A 23,707-nucleotide genomic window follows, 5' to 3' on the forward strand; every position below is an offset into this window, starting at 1 on the left:
TATCTATAGGAAACTTATTCGGGCAACGAAGAAGCCATATTTGGAATGATGGTTGTTATTTTGAACTTAAGGACTGTACACCTCTGTGTATATGTACACCTAAATATGGATTTGTGGTATTTTGGTATTTTGATAACTATGGATTTCTATTATTTTTATATGCATGTGATTTTGATAATTTTTATATGCATGTGATTTTGATAACTATGGATTTTCTCCTTATACAGGGAAAGTTCAAAAAATTGGAGAGTTAATATTTCCTAACGGCTATTTTTTTTTAATGACAACTAACGGCCACATTTAATTCTTTCTGCGATTATTTGCTTATCCCCTATATATTAATTGAGAAACATTTGAAAAGATGTAACCTCAATTTTGTATTAATTAAAATAGGCCCCAATGCATAGGTGGCACTCAATTAGGTAGTCAATAACATTCAATTGAAAAATAAGTAGGTCCACATTCGATTTTTATATGTTGTTAGATACATAAGTTGGTCAAACTATATGATATAATGATATGATATGTTATTTTCTTTCCTTAAATAAAACCTACGGAATTACCATAAATGATTAATATATATATGACAATTAATGATTTTAATAATAAAGATTTGATAACAATTTATATCTCCTCCATCATTTTTTGTTTAATTTTATATTATTAAAATAAATTAAACAATCAAATTAGCCATAAAAGTAAAATTTAGATTTTTTCGTATATGTTATATTTTGAATTTTTAAAAACGACAATAAATGACTAAAACTATTAAAATTATTATGTTAAAAATTAATGATCAATGATTTAACATTTTTATTATAAGAAGATACACATGATTTTAAAACCATATGAGTAAAAAATATCATTTAATAATAAAATAAATATATATATATATAGATTAAACACTATATACCATAAGATTACATAAATATTTTAATATTAAAACTTTCAATGAATTTTCAAGAACATTTATAAATTATAAACTTATTAAAGATTTCAGATTGAAAATTTTGTTATCGATGATTTAAATATTTTGTTATAAAATGATATGAATGATCATAGAACCGTATGATTATAAATTCTTATTTAATAAATAACTATATAAAATATACTATTCTTAGAAAAATAGGTTGGTCCATCTTAACTTATATTGCACTTTTTATTAAACTAACTATCGAATTGATAAATAATGTACCAAAAAATGTTTTGCACTTTCCTTAAATAAAAGCTACGAAATTACCTAATATGATTAACATATATGTGAAAATTAATTATTATGAATAATAAATATTTGATAACAATTTTTGTATCTTAGTACTTTTTTAAAATTTTATATTATTAAAAGATATTAAAAATCACATTAAATATATAATAAAAAAATTTTATATTATTAAAAGATATTAAAAATCACATTAAATATATAATAAAAACATTTATATTTTTTTATATGTTATATTTTGAATTTTTCAAAACGTCTATAAATTATTAGAAATTTGAAGATCCCCAGTCTTAAAATTTTTTGATCAATAGATTATTATTTTTTGTCATAATAAGTTACAAATGATCATAAAATTGTATTAATATGAACTTTTATTTAATATTATAAGAAGATACACATGATTTTAAAACCATATGAGTAAAAAATATCATTTAATAATAAAACATATATATATATATATATAGATTAAACTATATACCATAAGATTACATAAATATTTTAATATTAAAACTTTCAATGAATTTTCAAAAACATTTATAAATTATAAACTTATTAAAGATTTCACGTTGAAAATTTTGTTATCGATGATTTAAATATTCAGTTATAAAACGATATGAATGATCATAGAACTGTATGATTATAAATTCTCATTTAATAAATGACTATATAAAATATACTATTCTTAAAAAAATAGGCTGGTCCATCTTAACTTACATTATATTTTTTATTAAACTAACTATCGAATATTCGAATTGATAAATAATCTACCAAATTTTGTTTTTGCACTTTCCTTAATTAGAAGCTACGAAATTACCTAATATGATTAACGTATATATGAAAATTAATTATTATGAATAATAAATATTTGATAACAATTTTGGTATCTTAGTTCTTTTTTTAAATTTTATATTATTAAAAGATATTAAAAAATCACATTAAATATATAATAAAAACATTTATATTTTTTCTTATATGTTATATTTTGAATTTTTCAAAACGTCTATATATTATTAGAAATTTGAAGATTCTCACTCTGAAAATTTTGTGATCAATAGATTTTTTTTTTTGTTATAATAAGTTACAAATGATCATAAAATATAATGCATATGAATTTTTATTTAGTAAATATTCAAACTAAATAATATATATATAAATACTAATGATTTAAAGCAACAAGATTGGCTGATCAATTTAGTTGTCCAGTTGAAATCTTTCAAAAGTATGTGAAAGATTAAAGTCAAAGTAAATATGGATTTAGAATAGTAGTTATATTTTACTAACCAAAATACCGAAAAAAACCGAACCGAACCGAAACCAATCTGATATCTGGATTGAACACCCCTAATCCAAATGAAGCCAAACTATTGTTTCATTCTCCAAAATATAATAAAAATAATAACTTAATTCCGCGCAAGGCGCGGGTCTTATCCTAGTTTAATAATAAGCTCGAATGTGGAATAATATTAAATCATACGATTCAAGGGTGTAGAGTATTTCTATAGGCTAGATCATACGATTCATTATTTACTTTAAATCATACGCTTCATTATTTACTTTAAATCATACGATTCATTATTAAATCATATGATTCATTATTAAATCATACGATTCATTATTTACTTTAAATCATACGCTCCATGATATATTTTACGTACGCCCTTAGAAACATACACTTCTGGTGATTTGGTGTAGATAAAGGTTTGGTGACATTGTGTACACCATATCAAAAATGTCATCCGACCGCAGGTCAGCGTGATGGGCTGCGAGCAACTGAAACACTTGGCTGGCTTCCTTGTCTCTGCCAATACATACATTGAAAATGACCACAACTAAGGTTGATAATACATGCCTTGGCACATGTGGTTCCAAAATTTTAATACTCTCTTCAAGTCCTATGATTGTTGCTGCGTGGAGGAGACCTGCATAGCCGATTACGTTGGCCGCATTAACGTACTTGAGGAAGAACTCGCGCAAATGACCACCATTGTTGCTGACCATAAGATTAACATCGCACATCTTTAAGACGGACAGTTCATGGACAAGTGCGTAACCGTGTTTCCCAGTCTGCAGGAAATCACCAAGGTAGTAAAATGATTCCTCTCCAACAAGCTCGATGATTTTGCAGATAATTTCGTCGAGAAGATTTGGGAGTACTTGACCTGCCATACTATTTTCGAGAGTGGGAAGGATTTTTTAGCTGTAACGAGTTGATTGAACACTGATAATACCAATTTATTTAGAGGAATTTCAGAAAGAATGCGTGTGAGTTTAATAAAAAAGTTATTGTTCCACCAACCTTTGAAGCCTACCAGCCTTACTGTAAGAGTTAATGCAGCCAGGATTTGCCATTGCCCCTTTCCTTCTGTGGGGGATTTAAATAAATTTAAAAGGTTGTTAGGTTAAAAATAATGGTGGAACATTTACTTTAGTATTTAAGTCACACGTTTCATTAACAAATCCATACTTTCGCGGTACTCCATTTAAGATGATGTTTATACCTTTTACGAAGTTTAGGGTTTAGGGTTTAGAGATTAGGGTTTACGGTATAAAATATTGTTAAACTGGTGATGGGGTAGTTTTTCTTACCATCATTCATATACATTTCCAACCGTCGTAAGTTTAAGTCCATTTTCAAATATAACCGTTGGTCTTTTCGAGAAAACCGCTATGGGAAATAGACATCCGTTGGGCTTGGTTTGTGTCGGTTACTTACGGTTGCACTCCTTATAAAAACAGAGATTTGGAAACAACCTCAGACCACAGGAAAATTATTCTGACCCTATAATGCCAGAATTCTGTATTCTCGATCTCCCCACGGAGGTCCAATCATTAGTGGTCCAACACGTGGCAAATAACTCCTTCGTAGATCTCTATAGACTCCGATCTACTTGTAAGTTAATGTGTGCGTTGGTAGACGGTCGAGGAGTGTATGCTTCGTTTGATCTGTTTAAATATCCTTGGTACGTCGGCATGGACAATACATTGTTGAGAAGATGCTTCGATGAGGGAAACCCAAGTACTCTTTACATCAAGGGTGTAGAGTATTTCTACAGGCTAGATCGTCACCAAGAAGGACTTGCTTCGATAAAGAGAGCAGCTGATGCAGGATTCGAGCGAGCGTTGTATACGTATGCCATGACTCGCAAAATATTATGGGAGGATGAGGAGTACTTCTCTCGTTTCACAAGAGAATCTGTTGGTAAAATAAGAAAGGTTGTTAGATCCTAGCGCCCGGGTTGGAACTGGAAGCATAATGATGTGTTCGTAAAAAACAGGGACGTGTTCACATCAACCGTCGTCCCATTGTTCGACAGTTGCGTTTGTTCTCCTCTTTTGGACCACGATTGGGTTCTTTGGTACATTGAGGACTGTGATATCACTCAACTTACCATAAGGAGTGAATTACTCTCTCAAATAAGAGGTTAAGTTGTAGTACTTAGGGATCAAATCCACAAGGAGCTAGGGAGCCTAATAAATCTAATCAGATTTGTTAAGCTAGGTTGTTTAATGATTTAAATGTAAAGTTTCAGGTTTGTGAGCAAGTAATTGCTCGATTGATTGATTGGGGTTTTGGTACTTAATTGGAAATAGCTAGACTTAGGGTTTTTATTCAGGTATTCAGGATTATAATCCTACAGATGCCTAATAAGTTGTATGCATGATATTATAGAGCTCAATGCTTAATAACAAACCCTTAGGCTTTCGCTTTCTAGGTTTGTCTAATGACCAGTGTCGATCGATTATTCTATAGGAATATCGATTGATACACTTGTTGAAACGTCGACCGATTATTCGATGGGAATATCGATCGACGCTCGTGGTCAAGCGTTAATGCGCAGAATGAATATGCTCACTTAGCTTCCCAGATGAGCTCTCGCCTACTCTGGCAATCTTAGCTCAGTTAGGATGGATTCAGGGTGAGATGCAAGCTATCGCTTATGTCTACAACTCCTAGGGCAAGTTCTAGGTACCTAATCTAGAAACAGGCATTAATGATAATCCTAATGATGAATATCACAACTTAGCAATCTATAGTTGGGGCTAATCCCTCATAACCTATTTAAACCCTAACTCTAACAAGAGAACTACTCAGGCATGGCCAAGCAATTCATAACAGCAATAAGGTATAAAAACTGCATAGATAAATAGATAGATATCAATGGAGTTCCAATCACAAATCTCTTTGAATCTTCTCTCCATTCTACTAAAAATCCTAGAAAACCTTTGCTGTAAAATCAGTAAAACAGAAAGCACACTTTGCCTCTAACATGTTGGCAAAGCTTATATAGTAAGGTTAAAACTCGTCATGGGTAATCTTGTAAATAGGTGAAGACTTTGGCTCTAAGTCGGCTGAGACCAAACGGGCTTTCTGCGCGCTTCGCTGTCTATCGATGTCAAGATGTGAACATCGATCGATTATTCCTCTTCAGTGTCGACCGATGGTCATGCTCGATTGTCATCTCGGGTGCTTACTCCAAATATCTCCAAAATGTTTCAAAATCATCAGTTTCCTCCAAATCACTCATATTCCTATAAATATGCTAAATAGACTCTATAATATAATAATTAGTAGTTAAAACACTTATAAACCATGGGTAAAAGTGGGTCAAATCTATGGTCTATTAACTCCCCCAGACTTACCATTGTGCTTGTCCTCAAGCAAAACAAACAGGCAGTCTCTCTGAAAGAGGTTTGAAAACAGCAGGCACCCACATAATTTTAAACTTAGAATCAACACCTTAAACAGTATTAGTATCAGAAGCACACTATACCATATCCTAGTCTAGCAACCAAATTCAACTAGTCAACAACTTAGCAAATCATGTCAGACAATCCCCTCTACCAACCTCAATTCTTACACAAATAAAATGTAGGTTTTACCTTGGGGGTATCGATCACAAGATGCAAGGATGCTCAAATAAGTATATGGACCTGCTGGTAAACAATAGTTCCTATCCTCTCTCCCTACTAATTTTTCCTCTCAGTCAAAGTCTGCTTATATTGCAAGATTATTGACCAAGATTGGATAGGCTTCCATGAATCAAGCTTTAATGGTTTTAGCCACCAAATCCTATTCACTTCTTTTTTACCTATATCCTATGATTATTTGTGAATCAAGCCTTAATAGTTGTAGCCATCAAGTCTTGTTCTAATCATTTACCTATAGAATTCTTATGAAGCAAGCCTTAATGGTTGTAGCCACCAAGTCATGTTCGAATCCCTTCCTAATAAATTTATCTATATATATTATTTTTATTTTTTTGCATAACTATATCTATAATTTTATCTATTTTTCGAAAATAGAGAGAGAAAGGGTGATAAATCTACACAAGGCTTTACTTTTAAGACGTGTTTGAAGAATCCGATCCTATGTATACCAAGCCCCAAGACAAGCAGAGTTGAGCTCAATTAGGTTGGAGGTTAGCTTTGGTTCCTTCAAACTCTCTCAGCAAATGTAACATAGTTGACAGGTTGATCCACTTTGGTATCTTTAGTACTATCTGCAACTAGTAAGTCTAGAATGGTGTGGTTAGATAACAAGCAAAATAAATAAGTTCATCATCCCCTTCTTGACTCAATAAAAACTTTTTGAAAATATTTTAATAAAACTCATGAATAAACTACTATCAGTAAACCTCCCCCCAGACTTAAACTACACTGTCCCCAGTGTAAATTCAGTCGGAGTTATGGTGATAACTAAATCATAAGGACTCAATGTAACAAGTGAGAACAATATATCAGACCGGAATGGATGTCGATCGATGTAAAGGTGTTGATATCGGTCGCGGCAGGTGATGTTTTCTCGATCGATGTCAGCAGTGTTTCGTCGGTCGATACTCACGGCAATCGTTTACTCGGATCTTTTTTTATATGACCTGCAATAATTAAAAACCAATATAAATACTAGATTAATAAAAACCAATTAAATATTACCTAATAGTGAGTTGCCTTCCACTCAGCGCTTTGTTATAGTCATTTAGCTTCACTTTTGGGAGGTGATTTGGCTAGTAATGTTGAAAGCTGGAACTTGTTGGGAAATAAGTCTCCATCTCTTCTCTGCGCTTATTGAACCATGTACCATTGAGGTCTCTTATTGCTTCATCTCCTCTGCGCCATTTGTCCTTCATTGTTGCCGTTGTGTTTTCTATCTTCTGAAATCTATCTCCAAGACTCTCAAGGTTGAACTGTCTCATAAGTGTGGCGTAAGTGTCAGTTGAGATCTCCTCTCCATGGTTGTGTGTAACAGACCTGTCTGATGTCACCTTTGGTACTAGCATGCCTCTATTTGTAGCTTCGTCGATTGATGTCCTTCTGTGACTGTCGATCGATTTGTTGGTGCGTCTGTCGATCGATGTTGGTCGATGTTTGTCGGCCGCATGCTGAATTTTGGCTCTGTCTTGCCTCATCTCCTCCATGCATGTAGTCAACAACCTGATGCTATCATTCAGTGGATAGTAAACACCATCAAGCTTCATCTGGAAGGCTCCTTCATTCTTCTCTTGGGCTCCACCGACTCCATAGAACATCTCATTGATCTCGTCCTTGGTGTAGATCTCTGGTACCAGCTTGGTCTGTGTGAATGATCTAGCATGTTCTGGAAGACATATGTAGCTGTGCTCATCTCTTGAAGCTCTTTCCATTAGCTTTCTGATATCATCCTTGGACACATGGATGATGTGTCCATCCACATCCCTTGCATATCTCTGATCATCTCTGTAGACTCCATACTCATCATTCTCTTCCCAGTAGAATCTCCTAGTTCCAAAAAGGTCATAGGCTCGTTTTCCAAACTTGGGACGTCTGTCGACCGATGTTGGGTCTGTTCTGTCGATCGACGACGCATTCCTTTTCCATGAGGAATGGTGGAGAAGTCTATCTTCCTCATCAAGAATGGCTTTGTACTTTGTAGCTCGTTCCTCTTCATAATCTTCATCATACTCCTCCGTATGCATGGTGTCTCTGGTGTGTGCCGCCATTGTGGGATTGTAGTAGTCGTTTTCCCAATCTTCTGGACTACTGTCGACCGATTCTTCTTTGGGAATGTCGATCGATTTCTGGTGAGCAATGTCGATCGATGTCGCAGTGTGAGTTTCGATCGATGCCAAATATTCTGTCTCATACTCAGCTCCACAGTGGCATGCTGCGATGAGTCCTGGATCATCGATTCCTCTGGAGGACGTCTGTGGCTTCTTGACAGGAATAGGGTTGTAGTGGACATGAGGATATATGAGCGTCAGGCATAACTGGTTGGCTTACATGTTGCACACTGCTCCTACTGTTGACAAGAAGGCTCTCCCAAGTAGTAGAGAAGAGTTCCAGTTTAGCTTGATATCCAAGACATGGAAATCAACTGGAACAAGGACATTACCAATCTGCACCTCTAGGTCTCTTACAATTTTTTCTGAGCTCCTTTGAGAACAATCCACAAAAGTGAATGACTCCTTGGAAGGATCCACCTTCAGACCCAGATGGTCTGCCATAACCCTAAGTAGGATGCTGACTGATGCTCCTGTGTCGCACAGTGCATGTGGGAATTCAATACCCTTCACCGTGCATGGTATTGCAAACTTCCCAGGATCACTCTTCTTCTTCATTGTAATCATCTTCTTCATCTTTTCTCTAGCTTCACAGAACATTATCATAATGTCCTCTTCGGTCTCTCTGGTTTCTCTGAAGAACATCCACAATCTATGGGTAAAATAAGCCTCCTAGAATGGCTTTTCTAAAGGAATCCTGAAGATTCTCTTTTGGAAACTTTTCATTTCCTTCTCATTAGCTCCGCTCTTCAGATGTTTCGCCATTTTTTCCTTTCTTTTCCTCAGGGTTCTTCCCATAGGAACCTATCAAATTCCATAGGATCTGCTGCATCATCTGAATGTGTATTGGTGGCCTCTTGTTGGTTATCTGAAGGTTTGGGTTGTGGCCTGAGTGCATCGAGACGTTGCATCTATCTTTGGCATCTGCACTCAGTATGTAAGAGGTGTGCGTCGATCGATGGGTGCTGGAGGATGTCGATCGATGGTGTTCTCTTTCTGTCGATCGACGATAATATCTGAATGTCGATCGATTTTGACATAAGCAGGACTGGGCGGATGTGGGTGTCTTGCTACGAACTCCTCGTGAGTCAGGATTCTCACAGCATTGCAAGACGCGATTGACTTCGTAGGTGTCATCGATCGATGCTTTGGAGAGCCTGTCGATCGGTATTGATTGAAGTATGTCGATCGATGTTCAAAGTCTGGCGTGAATAGACACCAATGCGATCCGCCAAAACTCATCGAGCTTTCTACTTTGAAATCTCCTTCTTGCAGCTTCTCCTGCTTCACCACTTGCCAGAAATCATCATCTATGATGGCATTCACGTGGTGCTTCGTCACATCATCTTCTACCCTTCTTGTTAAGGTCTCTTGCCTCTTAACAGCTTATCTTGTCTGAACAACCTGCATTTCCAGCTTCTTCACATGAGTGCTCAAAGTCTCAAACTTTGTGTTCAGGTTGGTGTAGACAGAGTCAATCTTCCCATTGAAGTACACCGTCCTGCGATGTTGTCCCTCAAGAACTCTATCAAGCATCTCTTCAATCTTGCTCTCTTGAGTAGGTGGTGGTGGCTTCTGGTAGTAGGAGGTTCCATAACCCCTGTTGTTGCTGCTGTAGTTGTTATTGTAGGGTTTCTGCTGCTGCGACTCTAGTTGAAATTACTTCTTTGTCCATAGAAGTTTCCATTATGTATTCCAGACCTCTGAAATCCAGTTCCACTAATGAAGTTCACATCGTCTTATACCTCTGCTCCACCCTCTGTGTCTACAGCCTCTGCATCCTCAACTAAGCAGACCTGCCTCCTAAGAAGCTTGTGAACATTGTCCATCTTTGCCTTCACTTCATCCATCTGATCATTCCAAAGAATGGTTGCGGATGTCTTCCTCTCAAAGTCAGTGTTCTTGGATGCTAAGTTTTCAATAACTATCACAGCCTCTTCTGGATTCCTTGTGTTGAAGTTCCCATTGCTGGAAGCATCAAGAGCCATCTGATATTGCACCACGATGCCTCTGTAGAAAGTACTGAGCAGCTGTACTTCATTTAATCATGGTGTGGACAATCTCTCTGATAAGACTTGAATCTGATCCAGGAGCTTCTGAATGATTCTGCAGGCTCCTGAGTGAATGTGGCAAAATTGCTCCTCAAGTCTTCAGCACACGCCTCATCAAATAACTTGCATAGGATTTCATTCTTGATGTCGCTCCAGGATGTGAGAGATACTGGTGGTAACTGATTAAGCCAATGCGAAGCATCTCCAGCAAGTGAGTACTTGAAGAGCTTGCATAGCAGGTAATCTTCAGAGACTCCATCGTTGGTCAAAATACGTAGATTTTAAAATTTCAAATTTAAAGACGTTGTTTGTTCTATCTCCCGATGCCTAGGTCACCGTTTCAATCCATTAACTCATACTGAAATTTAAATAAAGTAGTCTGAATTAAAGAAGTTCAAAAGAGAAGGAAGAAGTTGGTGACAATAACTGAATGTTAATCTGATTTGGTAGCTAGCCCTTAAATGTACCTATTCGGAGGTTGGTATTCACAATACTTCAGGTATGACAATAAGTGAATCAAAATAACTAAGCTATTTTCACAACACTTCAGGTTAACAGTACGTAATGGACAATGTTTTCCTTTAAGAAAATAACCAACCATAGACAAACATAGCACGTAAGTTCACAAACCATAATTATACAACAAAGAGTACCGAAATTGGGTAAAAACAACAAAGAAATGTACAAGAAAATTTGGAGAATCCATACACAACTTAGAAAACATACTCCTGCTTCGTTCACACCTGGTTTGCAACTGTAACATTACCAACAAATTCTTCATAGCAGTCCATTGCATACTACTCTCGAAATCGGTCCACCAAACTGTCATCAATCTTACTCATCTCCTCCTTCCGACCACCATTAGCGTGAATCTCCATGAACTTAGCTTCATTTTGTTCTCATCAATACCATCCAACCGGCTCCAGGAGTAATATCGAGATTTCGATTCATTACTGAGGTACTTTGTAAACCATGTATATTGTTCCAGAATATATGGTAAGGATTCAAGAACCGGAGCCATATCTACTTCGACTTCTTCTTCGGTTGGACTGTGTGGGGGTAAGAGTCAAGGATCATCACGTGTGACACCGCCAAGTTAATACAAATACCCACCCAATGGTCTGAACCCCAGTTCATTGGAGCGTACACCTTGTCAACATCCCGACCAAATTCCAACTTAAGACTTCTCCCCACACTATTTCCTCTCACATAACTTATTATGTTTGTGCCCCAATTGAAATGCAACTTATCTTAATGAGCTTTGTAAAGTAGGGGTCAACCATTAACATCTGTTTTTTTTTTTTTGCAGATCATTCCCAAGAGGCCTCGACAACATTTTCATTATCACTTCCATGTGATGTGTAACATTATTATAATGATAGAATTTAATTACAAACCATCTACTTAATATTTCATATTAAACACTTGGTGTACGAAGAAAGTACGTCGTCAGACAACCACTTATGGGGTTCAACTATGTGAAGGAAGAAAGAATTCGTCACAACGTTGGAGGTTATGATCTGGAATGTCCAGCAGGTTTAAAACGAAACACGATTTTTTTTAATAATAGTCATAAACACTAACATCCGGTTTTTCACTCAAAATAGCATAACATGCAACTTACTGCGAAATGTTTTCACTAAGAATAGCACAAAATTTCCTGAACACTCCTCGTGCCGGCTTCGCCAGGGGCATATACTCTGGCTTCTTGTCACTCTTGAACAACCCATTTAACCTTGCGTCTGAGGTGTATACGCCTCCTATTTTCTGGGAGATTTTGTGCACGCGTTTACCACCACTTTGAACATAATTCTCCTCGTCGTCCATCTCATACACAGGATGGGCTGGTCCCCCCGGGGTTTCTTCCTTTTGCAAAGAGGGATCAATTTGAACATGGATTGGGGTTCCAGTTGGGACGGGAGACCTACCCGGAATTGGAACTGTTATCTTTGGATCATCCACCTTCGGGAAGTCGCGTCCACCGATATCTAGAACAGGGGAGGCAGATGAATGTTCAACGGCCTCTACCACAAGGTCTGGATTTGGATCCTCCAAAGTAGAGGTTTCAACAGTGTTTTGCTCCACACTAGGTGAGACTGGTTGGACATTACCCACAGCAGGGGTTCCACACTCTGATTCCTCAATGATCGGTGACTGAGGTTTTGAATGACTCACGTTAGGGTCAACAGCTTCCTCACCTTCTTCATTTGTGGTGGATGCAATTGGGACTTCACAATCTGGATTGGCGCCTGAGGTTGCAGGATCTGTGGCAGTAGCTTTTATTCCTGAGTTGTATAGGTGAGGGTTTGATTCACCCCACGTGACATTAACATGTTTGTCATCTTTGAAATGCTTCGGTAAGGGAGCAGCAGATATAGGCGTCCGTTCCTTAAAAGTGCTCTGCAAACAGTGTCAACATGAATGTTGTTAAAACTTCCATATTGATCATTAAAATCGCTAAGGACATGAAAATTATAACAAAGACAGGAAAACCTTTTTTTTTGTGATGACACATATATCTGTGGAAGAACAAATACAGGTTCCTCGTACACAATGACAACATTGCAGGGTTTTCCAGGAGAGGTTGCATCGTTTCTTGGGATTGGTGCGAACATTCCCTGCATCTAAGCGGTACTCCATATATTTATAATCAAAAACCAACTTCACACTTACGTAAAAACGATACAAAATCGGTTACATCACCTCAACGGCGTCTGTTCTATGACATCGTGGACTCAAAGCATTGGCATCCTCATTATTGTCGCGTATCTACCCAACTCTCCTATTTGTTTCTGGAAGGCACTAGCCAGCTGTTTTAACTGATGTTCTATCCACGGCTTCAAATCTTCATGCGTACACCTAAATGGTTGAGGAGGAGCCTCTGGTTCCTTGTCTTCAGATGAAGAGATGTCCTGGATTATAATTGCAGCAGGTTTACGGGGGCGTAGATTGCGGCGGTGGACGGGTTTCTCATTAGGTTGGTCCACCTTACGCACACCTTTGCCCGCGTTTTTTTTGTCCTCTCGAATGGGGGCAAATGAAGTGTCTCCACCCGGGAAATCTGATATTTGAAAATGATGTCCACTAACCATCAGCTCAACCAAATGCGTCACACGCTCGTCTGTAACTTCGTCCAACCACAAGTATCATTTAGCTTCCGGAATAGGCGTGAATTGAATGGTTAACTTGTGAAGAATAACCAAAATTGGAGGTATTAATATATGTTTGAGATACTTAAAAATTTATTGAAAACATTATTGAAATATCAAAGAGAGAACTGCAAACTTACATCTGGATCTTCTTCGACTTCAACAATGTCATTGACACTTAGAATGGTCACAGTGTTCTCGCAAGCGAGAGGGTCAACTAAGAAATTATAGGTGGACTGTGCATTGGGAATCTTTGCCAACAGCAAAGGCATCGCTTCAAAAGCGAACAACTGAAGAGCCAAAGGGAATCCATAGGCAGCTGAGGTCTGTTGAGATAACCGGTGCCGCATTTCTCCCAGTGGGTCTTCGCTTGTATAAGGCGGCAACAAACGCGGTAAAGTCTTCAAGAACGACTCTCTACCCCAAGGATAATCTAAGAAGTACTCTACGTCGCAAAGCATCTCGACATACTTCGGGGTCAGCTTGAGCCATTTGTTACTGCAACATATAACACCGTCAACCAGCGCAATGAGAGCCAAAGGAACACATTTTCAGGGTGCTAGAAATGGATTGCGGAGCATTTTAAGGACGTCAGGCACCGTAATTTCACCAAACGTTGTATCAAAAAGCTCGCGGTTGAACCTGGATCGTCCTCTGCTTCTGAATTGGCAGCATAGAATGGTCTGCAGTTCAACCCAGTTACTTGTTGAAACTCATCCAGTGAAAAGCAAAGAGGATGAGTCGCAAAGTGGAACCAAAGCTCATACTTGCGAACGGTCAGAAGCTGGCAGCAGAGGAAGCTGTTTATTAGCTTCGCATAATTGTGGCGACGAACAACATGCAACTCAAATAGCCTGCCAAATTGAGACACCACTATAGTCTCCATGTCTTGGGAACCCTGGAGACAAGACGCAATAGTTCCGATGACGTGAGTCTTTGAGTAAATATTGAGACGCAATTTGGTTGGGTAACAACCCCAAGCCAAAAGCTTCGGAGGCAATTTAGAGGAAGATTCGGCCTCCTCAAGCTGACCAATAACCAGAGCATCCACTGGTGTCGGTACGGTCGAGTGTCTCGATGATCCCGTCCCCTCCTCGCTGGAATTGGAAACTAAAAAATAAACAGAAGGGGAATTAATAAGAGGAGGAGATGAGTAGTGATATCTTGCATATTTACATGTTTTTAGCCTTCATATCTTGTACATTTTGATCATATAGATTAGGAATTAGGCATCTTTAGAGTCCATATTGCATGCATTGTCCTTATTAGGTGTTGGAGAGTGCTATGGAGTGATTGGAGATGTTTGGGAGCATTGTGATTCAAAAAGAAGTAGAAAATGATCATTGGACGAGTAGGGGAGCTGGAGCGACCTACTGGAGCGAGGTGAGCAACCCGCTCTAACCTGGAGCGACCTCTCGCAGCTACATGGCGTACCCGCTCGGCATTTTTGGAGAAATGGTGCAAACGCTAGAGCGACCTACCGGAGCGCCCTGATCACCCCGCGCTGAGGACTGGAGCGGGCGACCTCAGCGACCTCTCGACCTCGCTCGCACGACCTTCTTGTCTCGACCAAGTTGGAACGGTCTGCTGGAGCGGCCTGTCGCCCACATTCACCTACCCGCTCCGTGTCTTTACTTGGTCGATTTTAATGTTTTTATGGGCTTTCTTAGACTTATTTATGAAGCCCATTAGGGTTTTAAGGATCATATAAATACTTTGTAGATCCCAAAGTTGAGACTGATCTTCTTTTCTCTCCAAGAACACATAAACCTCTTTAAAGAAAATTTGGATCTTGAATCATTTTCCATCTATATTCTTTGTGTTTGTGTGATTATCTTGCTCTCTAATCATGTTTAACCTTGAATCATCCATGGTTTTGGGGTTATTCATGTCTATTAGTGAGTAGACTAATCTTGGATACTTGGGCTAGGGTGTTTAAGGGTGATTACAGAAGATCTAGGGTGTTTAGTGTTAGATTTACTTGTTTCCATGCTTGTTGAGGGTTTTCAATGCTATTTTAGTCTTGATCATACTAAAATAGATCTCTAGGCATTTCCTGGCCACAAGGTGTATGATGAAATGCCTGAACCAACTCTTCAATGCTTTTAGCTTGCTTACCTAAGAGATTAGTTGCTAAAGGAGCTAAGATTGCTATTAGACTTGTTCTCCATGTTTGCTTTAGTAACATTTAACCTAAGAGATTCAATGCTTGAGTTGCTTTACCAAAAGAACATTCATCTAGAGAAAGAGCTTGTTTAGCTTAGTGTCTAGGCATAAGGAAAGTGTTTGATTGATAGCTTGCCACCTCTAGATTGGATCTGCATAACCCAAGATTAAATGCCTAGCCCCATGAGTCCTCTTGCTGAGAAAGAAAGATCATTACTTTATTGCATTAGCTTATTAGTTCTTAGTTCATACAATCTTTAAAACCGGATTGCACTTAGCTTAAGCATGAACTTGCATTCTCTTTGCTTTAGAATCACCTAGGATTGGTTCAACAATCTTTTATACGACAACATTTGATTAGGAGCCTTAAAAATTCCTAACATCAAATTGGCGCCGTTGCCAAGTTTTAGGTTGATTGTGACATTGGGATTTACTCACTTGCTTGAGACTAAGTCATTTTTCTTTTATTTTATTACTGATTCTCCTTCTTCCTTTCCCTTTGCATTTCAGGTGTATGAACTTGAGGAGCAGAGGTTCATCAAGCGTAGTTCCAAGAGTTGAAGACATAGTTGCACTTGAGAGGGAGATAGCAAGAAAGAGAAGAGAAGAAGAGCAACAGGATCACTTTCAGAGATTGGAGTTTGAAATGGAGCACAATCAGAATCAGCGTCATGATGGAGTGGCCCAAGGAGCTGCAAACCTTAGGCCACAGCATCCACAACGCCAAGCTAGAGCCATTGGAGCCTATGATCAACCTCACATTCATGGTCATAGGTTGGGAATCAGAGCACCAGTTGTGGAGAACAACAACTTTGAGATCAAGTCAGGGCTGCTCAACACCATAGAGAACAACAAGTATTATGGCCTTGTTGCTGATGATCATTTTGATCACTTGGACAAGTTTGATAAGTATTGTGGCTTGTCCAAGACCAATGGTGTTTCTGAAGATGCCTTCAAGCTCAAGTTGTTCTCCTTTTCTTTGGGAGACAAAACACACCAATGGGAGAAGACTCTTCCAAGTGACTCTATCACAACTTGGAATGAGTGCAAGAAGGCATTCCTAGAGAAGTTCTTTTCTATCTCAAGGACAGCCAAGATCAGGAATGAGATCTCTAGCTTTCAGCAGAAGAACCTAGAGGGATTTAGTGAAGCATGGGAGAGGTTCAAGGGCTATTGGTCTCAATGCCCACATCATGGCTTCACCAAGGAGAGTTTGCTTAGCACCTTCTATAGAGGAGCTCTACCACAGTGCAGAAACAAGCTTGATACTGCCAGAAATGGTTTCTTTTTGGGAAGAACTGAGGAAGAGACAGGGAAACTGGTAGAGAACATGGCCAAGAGTGAATCAGTCTACAGTGAGAAGCATGATAGGGTCAACAGAAGTGATGATCAGCAGACAAAGAAAGAGATCAAGTCCTTACAAGACAAGATGGATTTGCTTCTTTCCAACCAAGCTCAACAGTAGCAAATGAACTTTGTGGGTGGTCCTAGTCAAGAGGTTCCTCCTAAGGTCAATGAGGTTGATGGTTTAGAAGGCCAAGAGGAGTTGTGCTTCATCAATGCTAATGGCACATGGTAGAGGAAAGAGCCCAATTTTCAGTACCAAAACAACTATCAGCAAAGGCCTTACTACAACAATCAGCAAGGAGGTTACCAAGCCAAGCAGAACTATCTTCAAGCCAACCAATCTCCTCAGATTCAAGGAAGCTCTTCTCAAGCTCAAGCTCCAGATTCAAGTGTAGATTCTATGTTCAAGCAACTCTTGGAATTTCAGGCCAGAAATGAGAAGACCATGATTTATGAGTTCAAGAACATTCATGCAAAGATTGATGGGGACTATCCTGACCTCAACAACAAGTACATGCAACTTGCATCTCATCTCAAGGCTTTGGAGAGTCAAGTTGCTTCTATGCCTTCATCCTCCAAGCAGCCAATGGGGTCTCTACCAGGGAAACCAGAAAAGAACCCCAAGGAGTCTTGCAATGTTGTCTTCTCCACTACTTCTCCAGAGATTGAGCTGAGTGATCATGAGAAAGAGGAGGATGAGATTCAAAGACTGGTATTTGGAACTGAGTTTGGGGAAGCTGAGAGATTTGTTGTGGCCACAGCTGAAGCACAGATTGTGAAGGACGCTGCCAGGAAGGTTGAAGCAACGAATCTGCAAAGCGCTGAGCACAAGGCTGAGAGACAAGTTGAGAAGAGAGCTGGCAACAAGCTGACAAAGGTTAAGCTAGAGGAAGCCACTGAGATTGAGCTATCACCCTATGATAAGCTCCCTTTCCCCCAAAGAGTTCTCACCAAAGCTCAGAAGAAGGTGCTCTCCAAGTTCAGGAAAGATCTTACTGATGTTGGGGTCAGGCTTCCAGAAATCTCGGGTATGCGTGAAGCTCATGTCCATATGATGCTCATCAAGGACATTCTAGACAACCAAGCTGAAGTGGCCGAGCTTTTGGACATCTCCATTCTGAAGATTGATCCACCAATCCCTCCAAAGTTCCTCCCTAAGATTGAGTCTCAAGGGATGTTCACCTTGCCTTGCTACCTTGGTAAGCTCACTTTTGATGATGATCTTGTTGATTATGGTGCAAGTGTGAATGTGATCTCAATGGAGATGATGAAGAGTCTAGGGATTGATAGCATGGAGCCAAACACATCTTCCCTACAGTTTGGAGATTCCTCTTCTACAACTCCTATTGGTCTCATCAAGGACTTCCCTTTGAAGATTGGAGCATGCACCATTCCTATAGACCTCACTGTTCTGAAGATGGCAACTGAGAAGAGAGTCTCATTGATCCTTGGCACTCCATTCCTCACAACCGTGGGAGCTTGCATAGACTTTGCCAACAAGAAGGTCACACTCCTAAATGTGAACAAAGCTGTCTCCTATCCACTACAATCCCCAAAGATGAATGCTGAGTATTGTGGAATAATCACTTGTGGAGCATCCTCCATTGAGAAGACCAAGGCTGAAGGGGTTGGTATTCAGAAAGAAGGTCTTGCTGGAGAGTCCTCTAAAGAGCTATGTGATGAGCACTTGGAAAGTGCTAAAAAGAAGGAGGTGAGTAGAGCCACAAAGGTGCTCATGATAAAAAGAAGATTATGAAGGAACCTCATCCTTCACCTCTTGATAAGACTCCTCACACTCTCACTCTCCACCCAATGAAGCTTAAGGATGGGGCCATTGAGTACAAAATCAAGTGCAATGTAAGGTCTAAGCCATTCTCAAGTGCAAGGGCCATCATCACTCCTCAACTCCAGAATGATCCAATCAAGCTTCAAGAGCTTCTCTCCCACGTCCTCACCATTACTCTTGAAGGTGGGAAGGACCCTCCTTCTCACTAGCCAAAGGAAGGAAAGTCAAGCTAAAGACTTAAAACAAGCTCACTTGGGAGGAAGTCCCATGACTATCCCTGTACATATCAGTAGGATCTTCGTTTTTAAGACCCTTGGGCTGAGGAGGAAAGCGGCCAGACATTGCTCCCTAGACACCACTGCCTTTTACAACACTCCATCAGAGGTACTCCTTCACCTTAATCTTGTACATACCAGTTTATTTTTGCATATTGCTTTCCTTTGGGTATCTCTCCCTTACTCACACAGAGACTGTGTGATTTAAGTGTGAGGGAGGTACCAAGTATTTGATCATGTTTATTTTGATGATTTTGAGTCTCATGCATTGCATTGTACATACATATATGCATAGAAAAACCAAAAAAAATTCAAATTTTTGAATCATGTAGTTGCATCACTTGCATTCTTAAGATTGAGTCTAGAGCATATAGGATGCATTCACTTGCATATGGAGCATCTGATTGATATTGCCTTGTATAGAACACTGGTTTGCACTGAATTTGACACCCTAGTTAAACATATCAAGTAGCTTAAGCATCTTTTGAAAGGTTTGCATGCTTCAAGCCTTGAAAACTCTTCTTGAAACTTGTTTGCTTGCTTGATATTGGCATTGTTCTTAAGACCAGCTTCAATCTGAACTTGGCTCGAATGAACTTAATCTCTCTTGCATGTGAGCACTTGCATACTTGATCATGGATCTCATACACATTTGGGTTATCTTTTCCATTATACCAATCTTTGTTAACCCAAATGGCACTCCATACCCTACAACCCTAGCCATTCTTTGAGACTAAACATTGAATTGCATGAGTGAGGCCTCTTTTGATAGCTTGTCATGTGCAAAATCTTGACAGTATTGGAGGCGACAAAGATTTGTTCTCATCTCTTGCTAGCATAATGAGCTAGCATTTGGGGATGGTGAGAGGGGTTTGTGTATTCTAAATGTTAAGATTTTTGGTTTGGGGAGTGAGAAAGATGAGAAAGATGAACAAAAGAGTGTCATTAGAAAAGAAAACTCTAGGGACAAAAGGAAAGTATGAAACTCTAGATTATGTACAAAAGAACCTTCCCCCTTATAAGAAAAAAAAAAAAAAAAAAAAGAGAAAAGAATCAAAGAGAAGGTGGGGAGGGAAATGAGAAAGTGTTAGAGCTAAGTGTTGTAAAAAGTGAATTAAAGTCCCTAGTTGGTTGAGTCAAAAGAAAAAGAGAGTTGTTCTTTGGGTGAGTGATGTGAGTGGTTGTTATTTTGGTTTTGAGATGATGATAAAAGGGTAGAACTTGTAATCACTTATAAAAAGGGGTAGAATGATGAGAATGAATCTATGTATGCATGAGTTGCTTCTAGTCTTAGATAAATTTTGCATAATGATCAAGCTCCTTATTTTTTAGTGATAACCACCTTGAAATGACAACATTTGAATCTTTCTCTTCATTCATATTAGACCATTGCTTACCTAGCCAAATGATTGAGATCATGTGCCCATTTGTGAGAATTCACCTTGTGCGTGTGTGTGTGTGTGAATCAATGTGAGAGCTGGTTTAAAGAACTTGTTAGTTGAAGAGTATTGCAACTTGTGTAGAGACATAAGAGTATTTATAGGCCTAGAGAAGCTAGAGTATAATAAGAGAGTGTGTTCATGCTATTTGCTATGTTTCTTTAGGATGTCAAGTTGAGTGCATTGAGTGTTTCTTTTGGCTAAGCTCCCATCTTTGTATCCCTCCTCCTTGTGTTTGAAAAGTTTACTTGATAACAAGTAAAGGACTAGTGTGGGGGAGTTGATATCTTGCATATTTACATGTTTTTAGCCTTTATATCTTGTACATTTTGATCATATAGATTAGGAATTAGACATCTTTAGAGTCCATATTGCATGCGTTGTCCTTATTAGGTGTTTGAGAGTGCTATGGAGTGATTGGAGATGTTTGGGAGCATTGTGATTCAAAAAGAAGTAGAAAATGATCATTGGGCGAGTAGGGGAGCTGGAGCGACCTACTGGAGCGAGGTGAGCAACCCGCTCTAACCTGGAGCGACCTCTCGCAGCTACATGGCGTACCCGCTCGACATTTTTGGAGAAATGGTGCAAACACTAGAGCGACCTACCGGAGCGCCCTGATCACCCCGCGCTGAGGACTGGAGCGGGAGACCTCAGCGACCTCTCGACCTCGCTCGCACGACCTTCTTCTCTCTACCAAGTTGGAGCGGTCTGCTAGAGCGGCCTGTCGTCCACATTCACCAACCTGCTCCGTGTCTTTACTTGGTCGATTTTAATGTTTTTATGGGCTTTCTTAGACTTATTTATGAAGCCCATTAGGGTTTTAAGGATCATATAAATACTTTGTAGATCCCAAAGTTGAGACTGATCTTCTTTTCTCTCCAAGAACACATAAACATCTTTAAAGAAAATTTGGATCTTGAATCATTTTCCATCTATATTCTTTGTGTTTGTGTGATTATTTTTCTCTCTAATCATGTTTAACCTTGAATCATCCATGGTTTTGGGGTCATTCATGTCTATTAGTGAGTAGACTAATCTTGGATACATGGGCTAGGGTGATTAAGGGTGATTACAGAAGATCTAGGGTGTTTAGTGTTAGATTTACTTGTTTCCATGCTTGTTGAGGGTTTTCAATGTTATTTTAGTCTTGATCATACTAAAATAGATCTCTAGGCATTTCATGCCCACAAGTTGTATGATGAAATGTCTGAACCAACTCTTCAATGCTTTTAGCTTGCTTTACCTAAGAGATTAGTTGGTAAAGGAGTTAAGATTGCTATTAGACTTGTTCTCCATGTTTGCTTTAGTAACATTCAACCTAGGAGATTAGATGCTTGAGTTGTTTTACCAAAAGAACATTCATCTAGAGATAGAGCTTGTTTAGCTTAGTGTCTAGGCATAAGGAAAGTGTTTGATTGATAGCTTGCCACCTCTAGATTGGATCTGCATCACCCAAGATTAAATGCTTAGCCCCATGAGTCCTCTTGCTTCATACTGAGAAAGAAAGATCATTACTTTATTGCATTAGCTTATTAGTTCTTAGTTCATACAATCTTTAAAACCGGATTGCACTTAGCTTAAGCATGAACTTGTATTCCCTTTGCTTTAGAATCACCTAGGATTGGTTCGACAATCTTTTATACTACAACATTTGATTAGGAGCCTTGAAAACTCCTAACACAAGTAGAGAATATGAACAGTAAAGAAGCGTCATCAATGGGGAAAAACAATACAAACAGAGGATGACAGGAGCAGAGACATCGAAGATCGGTGTACACATGCAAGGAAGAGTAGAAGATATTCGGATGTTTAGAACAATGGACGAAATCGCGAACATGGATACCACGGAGATTTCCGATGTGGCGACTGTTTAGCGACATTGGTGGGGGGATCTAGTGTTCCGCCAGACAATCGGCACTTTGTTCTTCGATTTCGATACCATGATCTCTGGTTTGGAGGAAAGAGGAGAGAACAACTGCTGGTTCTGCAGGAATTTTCGACTAGATTGTGCAGGACTTTCCGACTGGGTTTGGGACTTTTCGAGTTTCTTTTCGATTTATGAATTTACAGAGCGAGAAATAAGAATAATGAATGTTGTCGGTGGTTTTTCGGTAAACGGTGAGGGTCGCAAAGTTATTGGGTCGTCTGGCTTGGGTAGAATGAAGGCTCTCACGTGCGAGGGATGTGTGGCATTATCGTTATTATTTTGGTCAATAAGGGTGGCTTACGTAATTTCTGGAAGACTTGCGCAGGGTCAAAAAGTTTCGCGACCCATTCCGCAAATCAAAATTCGTTGCGACCCAAAGCTCAATTTGATAACTCGGTCACGACCCACTCCTCCAATTTTCTCGGTTTCAAATAGTCGAAGATTTAAATGCCTATTTACCCATCCTCCTTTTGAGTTTTAATTTAAACAACTAGATCTCGACGCGGATTTTTGTTTTCATTTATTTTTTATATAAACATTTTGTTTTCAATTCTAAATTGGTATATATTATAATATATATGTGTCTATCAATTTTTAAAACATAATAAGTATACGGTATATTTTTTCATTGAATAGATTGTTTCAAACTTTCGCATGTATTTGTATCTTCTTCTATATATATATTTTTGGATTATTATTTCATTATTAAAATTGTAACTATATATATAAAGATTAGTAAAATATTGTTGTATTGTCATATTCAAAGATGTTGTAATATTTCACAAATTTAGAAATTTTTTTTTTAAAAATAAATTTTTCGCTTCATAGATTTCTATTATCGAGTAAATAATTAAACATTTAGTTTTTGTTTAATTTTTAAAGTAAACTATATAGTTTAAAATTTGTTCTTCGGCTTGCTGATGTGGAATGTACGGTTTGGATGGAGGCTCAATTATTAGTGAACCGACCTCTGGAAAATTCCCAGCGTGGGAACTTACAACAGACGGATTATACGTCCTTGGAAAATACTAGAGTTTGTTCTATTGATGGAGCCTGGAAAGAAGATGACATATTTACAGGACAAGGGTTGTTCTGCCGAAAGAGTGCCTCGACAGATGTTATTGGGCGATGAATCTTCGTAGAAGCCTGTCACCCCTGCATGCTGAGTGTGAAGCACTAATTTGGGCAATGGAATGCATGAAGACCCTACAATTTTTTGATGTATTTTTTGCGATGGATTGTTCTCAATTGAGAAAGATGGTGTCGACACCTGAAGAAAGGCCAGCTTTCTCTATACACATGGAAGAATTC

At 38.6% G+C, this 23,707-nt stretch overlaps 1 protein-coding gene and 1 non-coding gene across 2 annotated transcripts; both read right to left on the reverse strand.

Moving 5' to 3' along the window:
* Positions 1 to 13,042: 13,042 nt before the first annotated feature.
* LOC106448046 lies at positions 13,043 to 14,901 on the reverse strand. Its single transcript, XM_048763961.1, has 4 exons — positions 14,891 to 14,901; positions 14,056 to 14,553; positions 13,593 to 13,954; positions 13,043 to 13,434 (listed from the first exon to the last, which is right to left on the reverse strand). The coding sequence occupies exons 1-4, from the start codon at positions 14,899 to 14,901 to the stop codon at positions 13,043 to 13,045; spliced, it is 1,263 nt and encodes a 420-aa protein (XP_048619918.1).
* Positions 14,902 to 16,715: 1,814 nt separating this feature from the next.
* Positions 16,716 to 16,822, reverse strand: LOC125590740. The gene has a single exon (XR_007326744.1). It is a non-coding gene; the product is annotated as a small nucleolar RNA R71 (small nucleolar RNA).
* Between the last annotated feature and the right edge of the window lie 6,885 nt (positions 16,823 to 23,707).

This window comes from Brassica napus, chromosome C7 (genome assembly GCF_020379485.1).
Source record: "Brassica napus cultivar Da-Ae chromosome C7, Da-Ae, whole genome shotgun sequence".
NCBI lineage: Eukaryota > Viridiplantae > Streptophyta > Magnoliopsida > Brassicales > Brassicaceae > Brassica > Brassica napus.